We start from the raw sequence: 17,307 nt of genomic DNA on the forward strand, positions 1-17,307 counted from the left end.
GCTTGGGCCACCGATGCAGCCCGTGGGCCCAGCACGGCCTGCTGAGACATAGGTCTGAGCTAGGCACAGCACGATCAAGGCCGGGCCAGGGCGGGCGGGCCGGGCTGGGTGGCCCAAATAGACATCTATAGCGAGAGGCCATCAATGAAGTATTAGAAACAATTAAATTTCGTATTGTCCAAATTGTAATTTTATTCTGCTTGCTGAGTTTTACTCTCTCCATTCACGGATGATAGTCTTATTTCAAAATCTAAAAATTTCAAGATTGATAATCTTATTTGAGCCCACCCACCACTTGCCTCTCGGGTTCTAACGCCCATTAACTGTGTAGGAGTAAATTCGTACGGAAATCATGCAATGTTTCGAATTCACAAAGTATATGACTAACTTTTTTGCAATGTTCAAAAAGGTGGTTCTAGGCGGCCGCCTAGGCGCGACTAAGCTCTAGGCGGAGGGGTACCGCCTCGCCTAAGGGTAGGCGGTACCCTAGGCGGCACTGGCACGTTGACGACGAGAGGAAGGCGGGATTAAACGCCGGATATGGTGATGTGCCGCCGGAGCGCACTGCTGGACGGGCCGCTGTGGCCACCTGAGAAGGGGAGGATGAGCCACAACCGCCAGAGAAGGAGAGCACGAGCCACAACCGCCGGGCTAGGGGGGAAGGAGGGAGGGAGGGGACCCACGGATGGGATGCGTGATGGGGACTTGGGGAGTGGAAGGAGACGAGTTGCTACTGTGGAAGGGAAGAGATAAGGTTTGGTTCTTTTTTGTTTTGCATCTTCTTTTTTTAATAATTATTGGATGGAAGGAGGTAGGAGGTGCACATAAGTTGGGCTGGGCTCCTTTGATGGGCATTTCTTCCAAGTTAGGTCCACAAATCTCCTATTTTTTTCCTTTATTTAGGATAATCCAAGTTAATATATGCATGCATACTAAACTATTAAAATGCCTAGAAAAACGCTTTGAAACGCCTAGGCTCTCGATGATGGATCACCGCCTAGCGCTTTTTTGAACATTGCTTTTGTGTCTTGTTCTGTTTAATAGTGTTTCATGCACATTAATCAAGCAGAAGACATTTTGAAAGTCCAGTACTCAGTTTTCAGAACTATTATCTCCTGATATGATTTCCTGGTATTATGTAGCCCAAAGAAAAAAAAAACAGTCTTCTTTTGTTCAGGTTTTAATGTTTCTGCAGTGAATTTTTAACTAACTTAATTTTGACAGGTAGCCTATTACCTTCAATTTCTGTTATCAACTTTTTGTTTGACTTGGTCCCAATCCAGAGTTTCAAACCAAAAATCCAGGTCAAAAGCTGAATGCCTGGAATCAATCTGGTTCAACAGTCAGACACAGCGAGCTTACCGTACACACTAACACTGGTAATCTCCAACCCATCCGCACCTTCTATTCCAGTTCCGCATCGAGATTTCTGCAAATAATGTAACAGAGGCATCAGGCATTAAAAATATGTTTCCTGTGAAGCATCAAGCATCCATCATGAAGTCAGAGTTTTTGAATGGATGCCGAGACTAAAAAAAAGCTAAGCAGAAGCAAAATAGAGCCCATACGGCAGAACACATGATATGCTCTTCGCTCTCTCAGCACCACGCCCGGTGCGACAGAGTTGTCAGAGAAAGAACTCAGCACCTCTCATGTGCCTAGGCATATGCAAATCAAGAAACAAAGGCTAAACAATGTTACGCTAATCTAAATCACGACTGCATTGGTCGATGGCATCTCATGCATAAAAAATGTGGACATTAATTGAAGGTTAGACCAGGCATACGTACATCGAAATATTACGGCCGTGTGAGCTGAAGTACAAGCCTATACAGCCACGGTCATCAACACAAACTCGTAGTAAAACTTCTGGGAATCCATTGATTGTACATAAGTCAACCAAGACCTGTACGAGTTGGTACTCACACCATGTACAGAAAAAAATACTGGCAAGTTACAGTGAACAGTATGAATGAATGCTTGATCTATGGACAGGTTGCAGAGAGATGTATGTAGCTCTGTCAGAGTAAAACTGGATGGAAGGAATTGCTGAATCACTCTGATAAGTGATAACTCACTCAGAGGTCCATAACACTGCCCCTTCCCATAACTTCAATGGTATATCTGTACCAATAGGTGCTGCTCGCCTTTCCAAACATGTTGCACATCCTGTGAGGAATTATATTTTCGTAACAGAACAAACGATTTGATTGCACTTCCTATCAGGAAACTTTTATTCACACTTCTGAAAGAGTGAAATAAACCTTCAGACTCATTTCAAGGAATTGCTGTTCTGAGCATGTAAAGGAACTCTTAACTTTGTCCTAGCTGTTAACAGGAGCATCTCAAAGCATATATATGCATGAGAACGTGGTCAGAATGTCATGTTAACATTAGGTACAAGTTAGAAGCTTCAGACCATGTCATGAAAAGAATAGCACTTGACACTTGGACATGCACAAAACTTTGAGGTCTCAATTCTCCAGTGGAGCTTCTGTGCACAGGACCCTCGTGACCTGCATGTGACTGGCCATATTTTGACTTGCAAATCTACATGCCTATGGAGAATAGCCACCACCTCATTGGCAGTTTGATCAGCAAGATGAAACCACAGTACCATACGATACCAAAAACCCTCTTCTCGCCAAATAAATTAAAGGGACCAGAACTTCTCGACTCTCCCCACATAAATATCAAGCATTCAACTTGCAGAAGAATCAACTATGCCTGTCAGAAGCCGCCGTGGGACGGCTCACAGATTGGTGCTGCGTGAGAGCCCTCGAACCAGTTAGTCAACTCTTTCTGTGTCCAAGCTTTAATTGAAGTCATGATCTACTTTTTTATAACCACTTACTGATCACCAGCTAGACGATTCTCTCCAATTTCTTAGATCTTCAGAGAATCAAAGTTGCTACTATGGTAGATCTTGATCAGACTTCACCACCCTAATAATGGCCACTTCCCCTCTCTCTATATAAGCCAACACCATGTTGAAGAAAGCACGCTCACACTGTACCTACCAACAGCATCAACAGCCATGGGGCAGGCTAGGGCTCAACTCCTAGCCTCCCTAGCGGCTATCTACCTCATCCTAGCCATCCCCCATGTCACCGGTGGCCTGACCGATGACCTCGAGATAATGTGGGGCAACGCAAAGGTGGTCACTGACAGCTCCGGCCAACAGGCCATTGCGCTGACTCTTGACCGCTCAACTAGCTCTGCGTTCCGGTCGAAGAAGACATGCCAATTTTGCAGGATCGATGTGGAGATCAAGCTCGTCCCAGGGAACTCAGCTGGCACTGTTACCACGTTTTATGTAAGTAGCCTAGAAACAAACTGGTTATCGACATTCTATTTGGCTTGTGGATCTTCTCTGACCAACCTATTTGTGTTGGGATCTGGTGGCAGATGATAACAGAGGGGGCATGGCAGTACCATGACGAGATCGACATCGAGTTTTTGGGAAACAGCACTGGGCAGCCCTACACCATGCACACTAACATGTATGCCAGAGGACAAGGTGGCAGAGAGAAGCAGTACAAGTTTGATTTTGATCCAACTCAAGATTACCACAAGTACACCATCATCTGGAATAAAGACTGGATCTTGTAAGCTCCTCTGCTATCTAGCAAAAACTATACTCTCTCAGTTTTGTATTGCCATATCATTCAGTAGTACTCCCTCTGTTTCAAATTATAAAGTTCATTTCACATTGTCCTAGGCAAACTTCTCTAATTTTGACTAAGTTTATAGAAATATATATCAATTTCTACCATATCAAATAAAGCACTATCAAAACAGATTTAATGAAACTAATTCGATGTTGTAGATATTGTTGTTTTTTATATTTAAACTTAGTCAAAGTTGGAAAATTTTAACTTAAGACGAAAGTAAAGTGGACTATAACTTATAAACAAAACAAGTACATAATAAAAAAGATCAAAGAGTTGGTAGGAGAAGTAGAGGTCTAAGGCATTAAGGCTACACGGGTCTCCCCATGTCGATAGGACCGATAATTTAGAAAAAGAAATTGGCACAGTAGGAAATGATCTTGCTCAACCTACTTATTTTGCACTAAGCCTCATCATATCGCTATTTTTTCTGCTGGTAATAATCATACTGCTTTTTCTGAGCTGCAGATTTCTTGTCGATGACAAGCTGTACCGGCAGATCAAGAACAACCAGATGTACGGTGCCCCGTACCCATACTATTATCCAATGAGGGTGTATGCCACCATCTGGAACGCCGACAACTGGGCAACACAAGGCGGGCAGGTCAAGACCGACTGGTCACAGGCGCCCTTCACGGCATACTTCCGGAACTACAGGGCCATCTCATGCCCCCAATACGAGAACAACCCCTTGTGTCTCCCAGCCTCCGGTTGGTTTAACCAGGAGCTGGATGAGTCACGGAAACAGCAAATGACGCAGGTGGACTCCAACAACAAGATATATGATTACTGCAAAGACCCCAAGAGGTACAAGAATGGGCCGCCTCCAAGGGAGTGTGGGTTAAATTAAAGTAGAAGTGATTCATCCAGCAGATAGAGAGGGTCAGATGTGTATTTTATGATTCAGCAATTCACCATCATTCTTTTCAAGATGAACAGTTCAATTAACATTTGGTCCATTGCGTTTAATTAAATAGAGAGAATAAACAATAACATCAGATCACATGCATCCAGATATTGGTTGTGCATATCAATGTGATGATGTGCTTCAAAAATGATGGAGTGAGCATAATACTTAATAGATGGTGTTATTTGAAAATGTTGTGGTCCACCACCACCTCACCCAACATAAAGCACAAGGCTAGTAAAAAAAATGAGAATGGAGTTAGACCAAAAATTATCGGATGGCACGGCTGAAAGCTAGCCAACCCATATATATATATATATATATATATATATATATATATATATATATATATATACATACATATATATATACATATATATATATCTCTTAATGAAAAAGCGGAAAAAGCCAGCCCATAGAAATCTTTATCTTACTTCCTTTAAACATTGAGTTGGTGCGATGGGCTGGAGGTGCATCATTGACCAAAATGGAGTTTGGTTGGGGCTTTGTCGCAAGGAAGACGTTTTCCATGCAGGTGCAAGAACCATGGTAGAGAACGGACACAGCCCTCAGTTCAATTGCTGCAGCTGCCGGGCAGTTGCTCCTCTGCGTCAGGACGGCAACACCTCCCTGGATTACACCTGCAGTGGCAGTTGTGTCTGGGATAGATGAAGAAGCCCGTGATGGTGACGGTGGTGGAGATGCGTTGCTTCCAAGTTCAGCACAACATGATTTAATACTTAATTCAGACTTCAGAGTGGGACGAATCAATAGGTTAGGCTGGTTTCTGCGTTCAAGCAAAAATTGGTTCGGTGGGGTCTTGTATATACTGCAGGCTGGAGGACTTATAATTACTTGCGTCTGTCTATTTGAAATCAATGCTTGCGCAAAACAAAGCTGTGTTATAAGAAAACTAAGATATCTTGGTTACTTTATTCTCTCCAACAAAAAAATCTACCATATATAATCCTTTGGGTGCAATTCAAAGCTGTGTTAAACTGTGAGGACTGGATGCATTTTCTGGTTTTCAACTCATAATTCATGCACAGATTGACAGACAACATATAGGTTAGTTGTGAATATGCCCCTTATATCTCATAGCTCAGTTAGTGATGCAAGAGTAATACAATGATCAGGGAATAAAAATCATTGTGCATTATCCATAGCAACACGCGGGCATTCTGTTAGTCATTAAAAAAACGCCTGCCAAACTAAGATATATGACATGACACTTCAATTGCTAGATTATAGTCAAATTATCAGCCATTATGCCACCACAGTTTTGTGCCTAGCTACTTACATACCTTCAGTGAGGTCGACCAGGCAAGGATAGTCATCCTAGCTACTTGTGCCTAGAACTTTCTTTTCAGTTCTTGAAGGATAATAATCTTATATGAGCCTACAAAGAGTAACAACCCACATATTATAATCAAAAAAGTATAGTGTGATACAGATATGATGGTAGCCAGAACAAATATTAGCAGCTACTACCCTCTCCAAGCATTTTTTTTTGTTATAAATACTATTTCAGTGTGGAGACTCAGCATAGGCAATAGCAAAACAAGTTTCAACTTCCAAGTTTGCAGAGCAGACATTCAAAAGATCAAGTCTTTCAACATTCTTATATCTGAGTGCAGCACTTTGATATAATTACTTATGCAGACATTCCTTTGCCAACTTCTGTAGTTCTAGTTCTCACTCTGAAGGTTATTTTATATTAATTTTAGCTAATTGAAATCGGCTCTTACTTGGTGGTGGTGTAATTTGAACACAGCACACATAAGAAAATCTCAGTTTTCTGTTTGCAAACTGCCACCAAAATATAGAAGACCATCATTGGAAGAAGCCTTTGCAAAGAAAAAAGGGGGTTAGTTACGGTATTTAGAAAATTATGAAATGTATCATGGCAATACCTAAATGTCAAATTTTCAACAAATCATCACCATAAGTGGCACAAGTGCTGGGTGCAAATAGTGAATGTGATATATGCGTGCCACTCTTCCCTTTCTTATTCCTGAACTCCAGATGAATTTGAGAACGAAATGTATGACTTGTTTTTCGCAATTTCAGATCCACTTGATGTAAGATATGAACAAGGTCAGCACTCACATGTTGCATTTATGCAATGCAATAAAATGAAATGTATCACTTTCCCTTTCCTACATTTCTAGTATCCTTGCAAGATCAGATCCCTTTGAGTTCTAACAACATTTTTTTCAGAAAAATGAAGGGAAAAACTTACTGTGTTCCTTCCTGTATACTTCTTCTGATCATCCCTCCTGTACTCCACTGCACAAATTCCAAATGCTGATGTCACTCACTTCCAGTCTGCACCCCACTGATTCACTCTGTATGCCGATTACCTTCGCCTGAACAAGAGCACTGTGTAACTCATGGGAAACTATTCCATGATAAACATCTGATTGGGAAAGATGACAACAACTACGATGCGTGGAATATGGTGAGATCCTCTCCTCCAGAGTCCACTGTAGCACAGAAGTGGCTGTAAATTTTCACAATCATTTGCTACGAGGATAATATCTTAACATCTTGGGCCTTGGCCATCACCCACAAAAAAAAACATCTTGCTCATTAGGTGGTGGTGCCTTTTAAAATCACTAGAAAATTCTTCTTTAATACAATGATATGCAGTTCTCCTGCCTGTTTAAAAGAAGAAAAAAAGCATCAGATGCTAATCAACAAATGATGGGTGTAATAGTAGTTAACAGGCTGAATAAATTATAATTTCATCTTTACCACTCACCTATAACTAATTGTTAACTCATTGTGGCCCCCATTCAATAACTGACCTGTTCCCCTGATTATTTTAGACAACAATTTTTCAGTGCTACTCACAGAATATTATTGTCAGGTTACTTAAATCCTATCACCCGTGCCATGTATCTAGAAATCCGAGAAGCCAAAAAATAAAGCCTGAAGAGTATTAGTAGAAGTCGTCCAAGCATTAAATTGAAGCAATCTCTAGGTCTATTCAGAGATATAAAAATAAGAGACACAGTCACTATTAATTAATGCAGAAAGAAGTAGTATATCCTACTATGTGCCCTGAAACTACAGTGTTGATTCCTACAGGAAAGTGTTCATATATCTTATGAGAGTGATTGCTCAACACTAAACCAGAACTCAGTGCAATTTAAATTCATAATCTCTCATTGAACTAAAACTGGCCAGTCATTAGTAATGATCGGAAAGAGTTGAGGAATATGAAGTGACGCTAGCCACCTGCACTCAGATAATTGGAATAATATAAAACAACTTGGGTACAGTTGAAGTACAGATGCCACTAAAAGATGTCTTTTACGACACAAAATAGATTGCACAAGAAAGGCAAGAATATTATATTATTTTCCACGAAGTAGAAGCGACATTTACTGTATGAACATCAAAACTTTGCTATCTGGACTTAAATATCACTAGTCTAATATAAAAAGGAAATCTAAGTTGCTAAAGAATAATCTGAGCTCAACAAATTGAGTACTATACTAACGCGCCAGGAATTGGCGCGCGCTCATGCGTCGCGGCCCCACGTGGGCCCGGGGTACTGTTCAGCATTTAAAAATAATAAAATGTACTGTTCATGTGGGGACGGGGGTACTGTTCATAATAAAAAATAATAAAAAGGTACTATTTATGTGGGCCCCACCGGGTACTGTTCATAATAAAAAAATATAATTCGAAATTAAAAATAAAAAAATTAAAAAGTGGCCCATGTGTTTAAATGTTTAGTTTTTTATGAAAAAAAATTATATACTACATTTACCTCTATTATATATTGGATTTTATTTTCACTTTGTGAACTCGCAAAATATAATTGAATCATACATTCATTTCTAACCCTATCATTTTTTCTACCAAAATTAATAATTAGTGTAAGCTAATCCATCAATTATATCTACTAACATACACAAAATAAATTCTTCTATGTACTATTTATACAAGGCCCATGTGGGCCCTGTGTGTTATTTAGGTGTTACCCACATAATATTCAATTGGAATCCACCCACAAAATATATTTAATTATTTATTTACATGAAAACAATAACCATATTTCATACACTACGTCTACACGTGCTAGCCCCAACTACTTATTGGATTTTAATTCCACTTCATAAACTCGCAAAATATAATTATATGACAATCTATCAACTATACCTATCACACTTCATTCAATACATCAACACGTTGCCAAAATATATCAACACGATATTGGTTTAACTGTAATATACGATAATATATTTTTATTATTATTTTACATCAAATCTTTTGCTACAGGCGCGCAAAGCGCGCCAACCTGCCTAGTTTCATTAGTGCACAAAACTGTGCAAGCGCCGAAAAATTTTCAAGCTGCTTAGTGCTTACTGCAAGTTTTAGGAGCATGCACATGATTAAACAGGTTGCAGTGTGCAAACACAATGAGGAACTTGTACTGTTGTACATGTAATTTTTCATATATTGACTTCAGCATGGACAGCCATGTGATCGACAGGTGTTTTGCCAGTTTGACTTCAGGATAATTTGATCTATTTTCTGAACAGCACTGCCATACTAAATGGCTTGCTAAACCTGAGGGATTCGTTCTTCAATGGAACTGTTAGGTCAGCCCTAACAGTCCACTCAAACAAATTCTTCATATACTACTTTCATAGTTTGCTATAAATTATGTAGAACACACCTGATTCCTAATAGCAAAAACAGAGGAAAAGTGAGTTCTACACCTAGCATTGTTAGAATACTAAAGGTTTACTGTCAACAGATATAAGCATACCTCAGGATTGGACAAAACTATATGCTACAATTGAGTGGATATAGTAATATCACCCCACAGGAACTGCAGTAAGAGGCAACTAAAACCCTCAACTTGCTTGAGGGCCAGCATATTTTGGCAGAAGCTACCGTGGGGCGGCCCTGCAGTTTTGATTCCCAGTACTTTAATCGATTCTTATACCCATTACTTCAGAAGCTAGCCAATGATGTCGAGTTTACTATGGCATCCCAAGAATCTAAGCCCATACGGCATTAGATCTTGTTCAGAATACAGTGACACTGGTCTCTTTCTCTTGGTCTATAAAAGGACATTGTTTCAACACATCAGATCCACAGTGTGTCCACTCACTAAATACCACCAGAAGCCATGAGGCAGGCTAGGATCCTAGCAGCTTTGTATTTCATCCTAACCATCCCCCCAGCAATTAGCGACATGACTGACAGCATTGAAATGATGTGGGGCAATACACAGGTGCTCTATGATAGCGCTGGCCACCAAACCATGTCACTGACCCTTGACCAGTGGACGACTTCAGCATTCCGCTCAAAGAGCCAGTACCTCTTTGGGAGGTTCGACATTGACATCAAGCTTGTCCCCAAGGAATCTGCTGGCACGGTCACCACAGTATATGTAAGTAAACAAGAAACCAAAAGATCATCATTTAGGTTACTTATGGATCCTTAACCTAACCATTTTTTTTTCTTGATCCAAAAATAGATGGTAACAGAGGGGCCATGGCAGTACCATGATGAGATCGACCTTGAGTTCTTGGGGAACGCCACCGGTGAACCATACACCCTTCACACAAACATCTATGCCAAAGGAAAAGGTGGCCGAGAAAAGCAGTACCGTCTTTGGTTTGATCCCACTGAAGACTTCAATACTTACTCCATCATCTGGAACCCACACATGATCTTGTAAGTTCCCCCCTTATCTTGGTCAAGTTGTTAGTACCTATGCAAAGCTGTTAAGGCTCAATTTGACAATTTTTGCTGTTTGGTAAGCAATTCTAAAAATATTTGCTACTTCAAAAAAAGAAGCTTTGTTCAGCATAGCTATTTGAATGTGTAAGGCCTAAACAATTTGTCTGTTGTCGGGATACACTGATACAGAATACTTGTCAATGGCAAACCAATCCGGCAGATGAAGAATCAGATGAGGGATGACACTCCCTTCCCACTCAATCAGCCTATGAGGATGTATGCCAGCATATGGAATGCTGAGGATTGGGCAACGCAGGGTGGACGCATCAAAACTGACTGGTCACAGGCGCCATTCACAGCATTCTTCCGGAACTACACTGCCAACGCTTGTGTCCCATACAATAGAGCCTGGATTTGCGGCCAGGGTTCTGGTGATAGCAGTTGGTTTAACCAGGAGTTGGATGAGGAGGGGCAGCAGAAACTGAAGGATGTGGATGGTAAAAACAAGATATATGACTACTGCACCGACTCAAGGAGGTTTCCTGATGGATACCCCCCAGAATGTGCATCGCAGTAGAAGTTATTTAACAAGCATATAGAAAGGGTGAGGAGTATTGCAGCCTTGGGGGATGTAGTCTATTCTTTACGAGTACGATTGTCATAACAAATGGTATTGTACATTGCATATTTTAGGGTGTGGGGGCATAAAGCATTGATGCCCAAATGTTTGCTTCCCATAGATATATCAAACAAATTAAGCTGAAAATGGTAGAATCAAGAGCAAAACATGATAGTGAGTTGGATTTGTAACAATTCATTGCCAAAAGAAAATGCAAACAGTGCAGCAGAAGCCAAGCAATCCATTTTGTATTTCCAGTTAGAAAAAAATATGTGTGGCAACACATATTTTGGAACAAAGATACATCACATTGAAGCAGGATACTACATTGGACAAAATGTGGAGTTAACTATGACACATAATGCCACTCATATGTGCTTCACTACTAACCCTAAGTGGTAATTGGCCAAGAAAAATAATCCATCATCCCTGCCCATGGCTTGGAAGTAGCACCAGAAACAGATTACACAAACATAAACATCATGGTCGCTAAAATAAGAAAATATAGCAGGTACATACAAATCTGAACATATTACAGAGACAGCCCATCCCAACTCCCCAAGTTTCCATGAAAAGAGAAGTTTCAAAGCCAGTCAGTATCATTTCTATTCTGCACATTAATCAACCAGTAGGACTCGAGCCACTTCACTCATTCCCACATTGATACAACAACAACATCAATGATGACAACAATAAATAAACCTTATTTTCAAGCAAGTTATGGTAGGCTAACATGAACTACCAAAAAAGGTTTAAGAAGGTCAAAAAGGAAAAAAAAGGAGGCATTAGCATGTCAAAAAAAAAGAAGGAAAAAGGCATATAATTTACAGAGGAAAAGAATATTTACCAACCATAATGGTGGGCTAGAATTATGGCAGTTTAGAACTTTAGATTACTCAGATATGCCCAGAAATTACAAAGGTGGCAGTTTTGCATAAAAACAGCATTGTTAAGATACAAGAGTTATAAAAAAGATACAAATGTGTTTTCATACACAGGCATGGCTATTAACATGCCACTTTGCTAGGAACCGCAATTGCACTAAGAATGTGGCTTATTTTTTCCTTTATAAAAGAAAATCAGAAAAAAAGTAAGGTACAAAAATCATACTGTAACATTTCCCAATGTAGAAGCCATATTGTATTATTGTTATAGACAATATCCAAAATCATGAGAGAAATCCAGAATAATGCTAGCTATGACATTATTCAGGAGTCAGCACAGTTCCAACTCCAGTGAAGATTCAGGAACAGAGTTACAGAGGCCCTACAAAATGGTTTCTGAGAATAAAAACTTGTTTATTGCAATAGTAGATCATGCTGGTATTCGGGATAGGGTCGGGGTGACACCAATTGAGGAAAAACTTACTCAGCATCGGCTGAGATGGTTTGAACATGTCCAACGAAGGCCTCCTGAGGTGCTGGTGCGTAATGGGGTTCTTGAGCGGGTCGATAATGTAAAGAGGGGTAGAGGTAGACCTAAACTGACGTGGGATGAGTTGGTTAAGAGAGACCTTAAGGATTGGAATATCTCTAAAGAGATAGCTTTGGATAGGAGCGCTTGGAGACTAGCTATCAATGTGCCTGAACCTTGAACTTATTTCTTTCGGGTTTCATCTCTAGCCTACCCAACTTGTTTGGGAAAAAAGGCTATGTTGTTGTTGTTGTAGTAGATCATGCTGGGACAAGCTCTAGCCCCCCCCCCCCCCCCAAAAAAAAAAATCCCCTCTTTTGGAAAAAGATTGGAGTTAAAGGTCATTTGGGAAAACTATCAATACCTTTATGTTAGCTCTGATCTAGTTATTCTGATACTATCATATTCTGTAAGTTTGTTGTGCAAACTTTTCCCTATGCTAATAGAAATAATATTGTGTTATACAATGTAGTAGAAGAAAAGGTTACAATTGTTGCAAGCTTTCATTTTTTTAGGAAATGCTACAGTTGTCCCATATGTTCCGTAAATCACATGCTAAATAAAGATTTTCAGCTGAGAAACTATAAAATGCCTTGTCCCCAATAAACTTGAAGAATAAATCATTAACATGAAGCAATCTTAAAGCTATGTCTGTAAATATGGACTAGTTAATTGATTGGAAACGAATGGCAGTTACCAGGTCAGACCATAGAAATTAGTAAGGAATATGGATTGAAATCCGCAGTTCCAAAAATGATAGCATATCCAACGAAACGAGCAAGAGTCAGATGCAGGGCAATTCAACAGTGGCTGTGTCCCCTTTTTGAAGAAATATAAGAGTAATTACCTTCAGCAAGTAAAAGGTCAACTAACTAGAAAACAACCAAGAGCCTGCCGACATACTCCCCATTACATAACACACCATGCACTGTTTACAGGCAAAGGCAAGAGATGGAACAAATGTTAGCATCAGAGGAGAGAAAATTGTTGGAATACTTAAACAAGGTCTGTATCACATTTATACTTATACATGCAGAGCACATACCCAAAAGATTCTCTTCACATTTGTATGATGCATCTGCCTCCTGCGTTGAAGAATCTAATGCTAACAAGCAAATGTTGTCATGCAATGCAACACCAGAAAAGAATTTAAACTCACGTCAAACAATGTCATGTAAAAAATAGAATGTGAAAGGAAATAGATACAGATTCTCACAGAATCCAGAAAAATGAAACATGTTATTGTCAGAGAAAGTAGCACACCTACTTTCCTTGGACAGTTGGACATGTGAAGCAGCCATTTGCAGTCTCTACAAAATTCAGGAATATATAGTGCGTTCATCCTCAATTTCTCTGCCTTTCACGATTACAGCCAACCTAGTTGGTCAATCAGCTCAAAATCTGGTAAAGGGTGCACATATCTGAACTAGATCATCAATTAATCCAAGATTAGAACTAAATATCTCAAACCACTAAAAGATTTATAGCGCACATTCCGCTATTTGAAAATGAACCATATTTCAATCTTATATAAATCACAGAATACAAAGTGTTAGCCTCAGCAATTGAGTATTGTTTCAATGCTACGGACAAATTTGGGATATATGCTAGAATGCATGAAAGAGAAGCGAAAACGAACATGCATACCATAAGATAATTGTACATCCATTAATCCATAAAAAAATCACATTTCAGCTAATCTGTAGACAAACACGATCACTGATTCAACAGTTCACAATGGCCATCCAAAATCACATTCACATTAAGACAACCACACACGCACGCATGCACACACAGGCCAAGCTGTCTGGAGAGTGTTAGGTTGTTGCTGAGATCGTAACTGATTAACTGCAAAAAAAAAAAAAAGTTTCTATGGTGAATTTGTCTGGTTAGGAAAACAATGAATAGTACGTAATTATAGAACCAAGTTACAACTTACAAGGAAGTTAATTACCATTCCACTTTCAATCAATGCCAACATGTAAGATACACCAAACAAAACTATAAACATTATAGGCCAGTTGTGGTTAGAGCAGATTGCAACACATCTTCAAGGTACTTCTCCGCAGCTGCATACTGCCTCTTTTTGTCCTCTATAGCTAGTGCTGCTAGAGCTTTATCCTGATGAAAATTGCAATAGTACCCAAGAATAAGCAATGGATTCCATCTGAATAAAAAAGAACAAAACAAAGGGCAAAAGGCATACTGGAGGTAAGTCCTGGTAACTTCTCAATGTATCGGCAATGGGTTTTGTCTTCCTCTCAAGATCCTTCTTATGCTCGGCCATTTCCATCAACACACCATGATTGATCTCCGGTGTATAACCCACTCGGTTGAGCATTGCCTGACAAATATAATAAGACAACAAGTTCAAAGGTGTCATTCCTAATCAGACATCAGTGTGTAACTGCAATCAAACTTGACCTGCACAGGGGTCAATAGCTCTATATATCTCAAACAACTATGGTAAGGATGAAAAGAGAATACCACATCACCTCTAAAAATGGTGGTAACACCTTTTTGTAATAACAATATCAGACCTTGATGTCGTATTATTCAATTCATGATCATACGACTTAGCTATCAATCAGAGTATCAAAAACAGGTAATGGACAACATAAACGTGCATCATTAGTTCAAAGCTTCATATGATAAACATCACAATTGTTCCATAGCAATAATCCAGTCAGAGATATACATCTCTAGAGTCTCATCTCTAAATTGAAAGACTGAAGGTAACTTAGCATATAAGTTGGAGGGATATGCTCATTGCTCATAGAACCAGGAATTATCAAGCTATCAGTTACATAGTGCTTAAGCCCACCTTATAAAGACATGTCCCCTAAAAACTTAAGAGATTCCATCCTACTGAAGAAACAAATCCTGAGAATATTTGAACTAACACCAGTCACTGAAATGCAAAGTTCAATCAGAAAAGCTGGCTATATAATTGCATAACAGCATAGACATGACAGCTGTGAGGCAAATCTATCAAGAGCTTCTTCAAGCTCAGAAATAGCCTGATTTAAATTATTTGGATGTTGCAACATTCAGTTCAACAATCGTATATTAGTATCACCATTACATGGAATTGATAGCTTACAAGATTCTTGCAATAGTTGGCAGTTTCTAGCAAAAAAGCATAGGTTTCTTCAGTAATGAAAAGTATCAGCACAGCACAAGTGTTTGGAGATTGCCATCCACATCTAGCAAGTCACAATCAAGAACTGGAAGCACAAGCAGAAGCCAACTCCAAATATGAATCATACAAAATGATAGTCACCTTATAATTAGAGACTTGGAGGATATACTGACGTTCCTTGGAGTCCATCATTACAAGCTTTGTCTGCCAATCCGTCATTTGCTCTGCTTGTTGCTTCTCCACATCATTTTTAAATTTCTCTAGCATCCTAGAAACCGCACAAGTAATAATGTTGACATAGAAATCTAGGTGACAATGATTACACTCCTTAAGTCAACTATGAATGACAGTTATCTACTCACTTCTTCAGCTCAGTAAGCTTGTTTATGGCCTTCCGAGTGTAATCAAGTAGTGCCTTTGACTCCTTATGCACTTTGTCTCTCTTCTCCTCCACCTCTGCTCGCCTCAGTGACAAGTCTGCACTCGCCACCACAAAGCTGCAAGACAAAAATTTTAGAAACTAGTAAAAGAAAGGCAAATAAAAAAGAATAATCATAACAGTTCCTACAGCTTCCTTAGAGTTGATGGCGAAGTTTTCTTGAATAAGTTGATAAAAAATTATAAAATCAGAACAATTAAATACAGGTGTTGTATTCAGAGAAATTTCTTGTACATACAACATTGAGGAAAGAATTTTACAGGTTTGCTTATCTAGATTTTTGCTTCGAGTTGCAGCAAGTGGTGTTAATTTAGTCTCAGCTTCTGTGCATTCAAACCAAAACACAAATGCAAAAATAGCAGAGTGTCTCCTGTCATGCCTTGGTTTTGTAATTCGACCAAAACCTCCAGCATTAGCACCCAGCATTAACTGAAATGGAAGATTCAATGATTCATGCAATAAGTGTGCAAAAATCCCAAATCCTAAACAAGTGTACCCATCAGGAGTACAGATCTCTCACTTACTGCGTCTATGAGAGAAGACGAGCTATGTCCTTTCGATAATTCAATACTCGAAACCCTAGCATAACGACTCACCTGCTCATCTCGGTGTCACGGATCGCGAGGAGATTGGCGACGGCGGCGACGGCGCGCGCCGCCGCTGCTGCGGGTGGCGGTAGCGCGTCCCTCGCGAACCCTGCCCGCTCGAGCGCCTCCCGCAGGCGCGCCGCCTCGGTGCGGAACTCCGAGGCCTGCGCGCGCAGCCCCGCGGCCGCGATCCCGGCGGCCCGCGACCGCGCCTGTGACGCCGCGGCCAAAGCGCGGAGGTAGGCCACCCCGCGCGGCGTGGGTTCGGGCCCCAGCGACAGCTCCGCGGCAGCCCCGCCGCCGCCGGCTCGCCCTCCGGCTCCGCCCCCGGACCCGGCCTCCGCGGCAAGGGAGGACAGCCACGCGTTAACCTCAGCGACGGCGGCGGAGGAGGAGGCGGACGCGGGCGCCGGCTCGGTGGGGTCGAGGTGCTCGGCGGCGTGATCCATTGGGGGGCGAGTGGGTGGGGCCGGCGACACGGAGAAGAGGAGAGGTTGCCAGGTTGGTGTTTGAATTTTGTGGGGAATTAATTATCTTCCGGAAACGAAATGGTGTATTTTTTTTTTCAGTGGGCGTTGTCGGGAATGAGCTGAACAGTCTATTAGGTATTTTGCCCGTTGGGCCTAGATAGTTCTGGGCTCGAATTAGCATGGGGTTCGCAGTGGGCCTCTGTCAAACGAAAACATTTTGTTACCAATTGATGTATAAATCTCTATCTTCCTCTCAAAAAATCAAACAAAAACATTATCTGTTGCTCAAAAAAGACAAAAAAATTTCTTCAAGTGTAGCCTACGCCATACCGTGCCTCCATGTTCAAGAA

General features: G+C 40.6%; 3 protein-coding genes and 1 long non-coding RNA gene across 7 annotated transcripts; 2 read left to right on the forward strand and 2 right to left on the reverse strand.

The window, feature by feature from the left end:
• Positions 1-996: 996 nt before the first annotated feature.
• Positions 997-8,065, reverse strand: LOC120679163. Of its 2 annotated transcripts, none has more exons than XR_005677018.1 (5): positions 7,343-8,065; positions 6,821-7,239; positions 6,327-6,425; positions 5,883-5,977; positions 997-1,429 (listed from the first exon to the last, which is right to left on the reverse strand). It is a non-coding gene; the product is annotated as an uncharacterized LOC120679163 (long non-coding RNA). The 2 variants fall into 2 exon arrangements; XR_005677017.1 differs by lacking the exon at positions 997-1,429 and adding an exon at positions 4,995-5,219.
• On the forward strand, positions 2,600-4,669 carry LOC120679162 (xyloglucan endotransglucosylase/hydrolase protein 24-like). Its single transcript, XM_039960672.1, has 3 exons — positions 2,600-3,316; positions 3,409-3,608; positions 4,140-4,669. Exons 1-3 carry the CDS (start codon positions 3,038-3,040, stop codon positions 4,519-4,521), a joined length of 861 nt encoding a protein of 286 aa, XP_039816606.1. The 5' UTR covers positions 2,600-3,037; the 3' UTR covers positions 4,522-4,669.
• Positions 8,066-9,730: 1,665 nt separating the features above from the next.
• LOC120677989 (probable xyloglucan endotransglucosylase/hydrolase protein 23) lies at positions 9,731-10,864 on the forward strand. Its single transcript, XM_039959159.1, has 3 exons — positions 9,731-9,994; positions 10,082-10,281; positions 10,477-10,864. The coding sequence occupies exons 1-3, from the start codon at positions 9,731-9,733 to the stop codon at positions 10,862-10,864; spliced, it is 852 nt and encodes a 283-aa protein (XP_039815093.1).
• A 2,956-nt stretch (positions 10,865-13,820) lies between these two features.
• On the reverse strand, positions 13,821-17,008 carry LOC120679161 (AUGMIN subunit 1-like). 3 transcript variants are annotated; one of them, XR_005677016.1, is made up of 6 exons: positions 16,497-17,008; positions 15,824-15,958; positions 15,603-15,729; positions 14,526-14,663; positions 14,259-14,440; positions 13,821-14,167 (listed from the first exon to the last, which is right to left on the reverse strand). XR_005677016.1 is itself a non-coding variant. In XM_039960671.1 (5 exons), exons 1-5 carry the CDS (start codon positions 16,934-16,936, stop codon positions 14,330-14,332), a joined length of 951 nt encoding a protein of 316 aa, XP_039816605.1. In that variant the 5' UTR covers positions 16,937-17,008; the 3' UTR covers positions 13,821-14,329. The 3 variants fall into 3 exon arrangements, 1 of the variants encoding a protein (XP_039816605.1); XR_005677015.1 differs by having other exon boundaries at positions 14,274-14,440; positions 16,497-17,007; XM_039960671.1 differs by having other exon boundaries at positions 13,821-14,440.
• Between the last annotated feature and the right edge of the window lie 299 nt (positions 17,009-17,307).

Source organism: Panicum virgatum, chromosome 6N, assembly GCF_016808335.1.
Source record: "Panicum virgatum strain AP13 chromosome 6N, P.virgatum_v5, whole genome shotgun sequence".
Classification (NCBI taxonomy): domain Eukaryota; kingdom Viridiplantae; phylum Streptophyta; class Magnoliopsida; order Poales; family Poaceae; genus Panicum; species Panicum virgatum.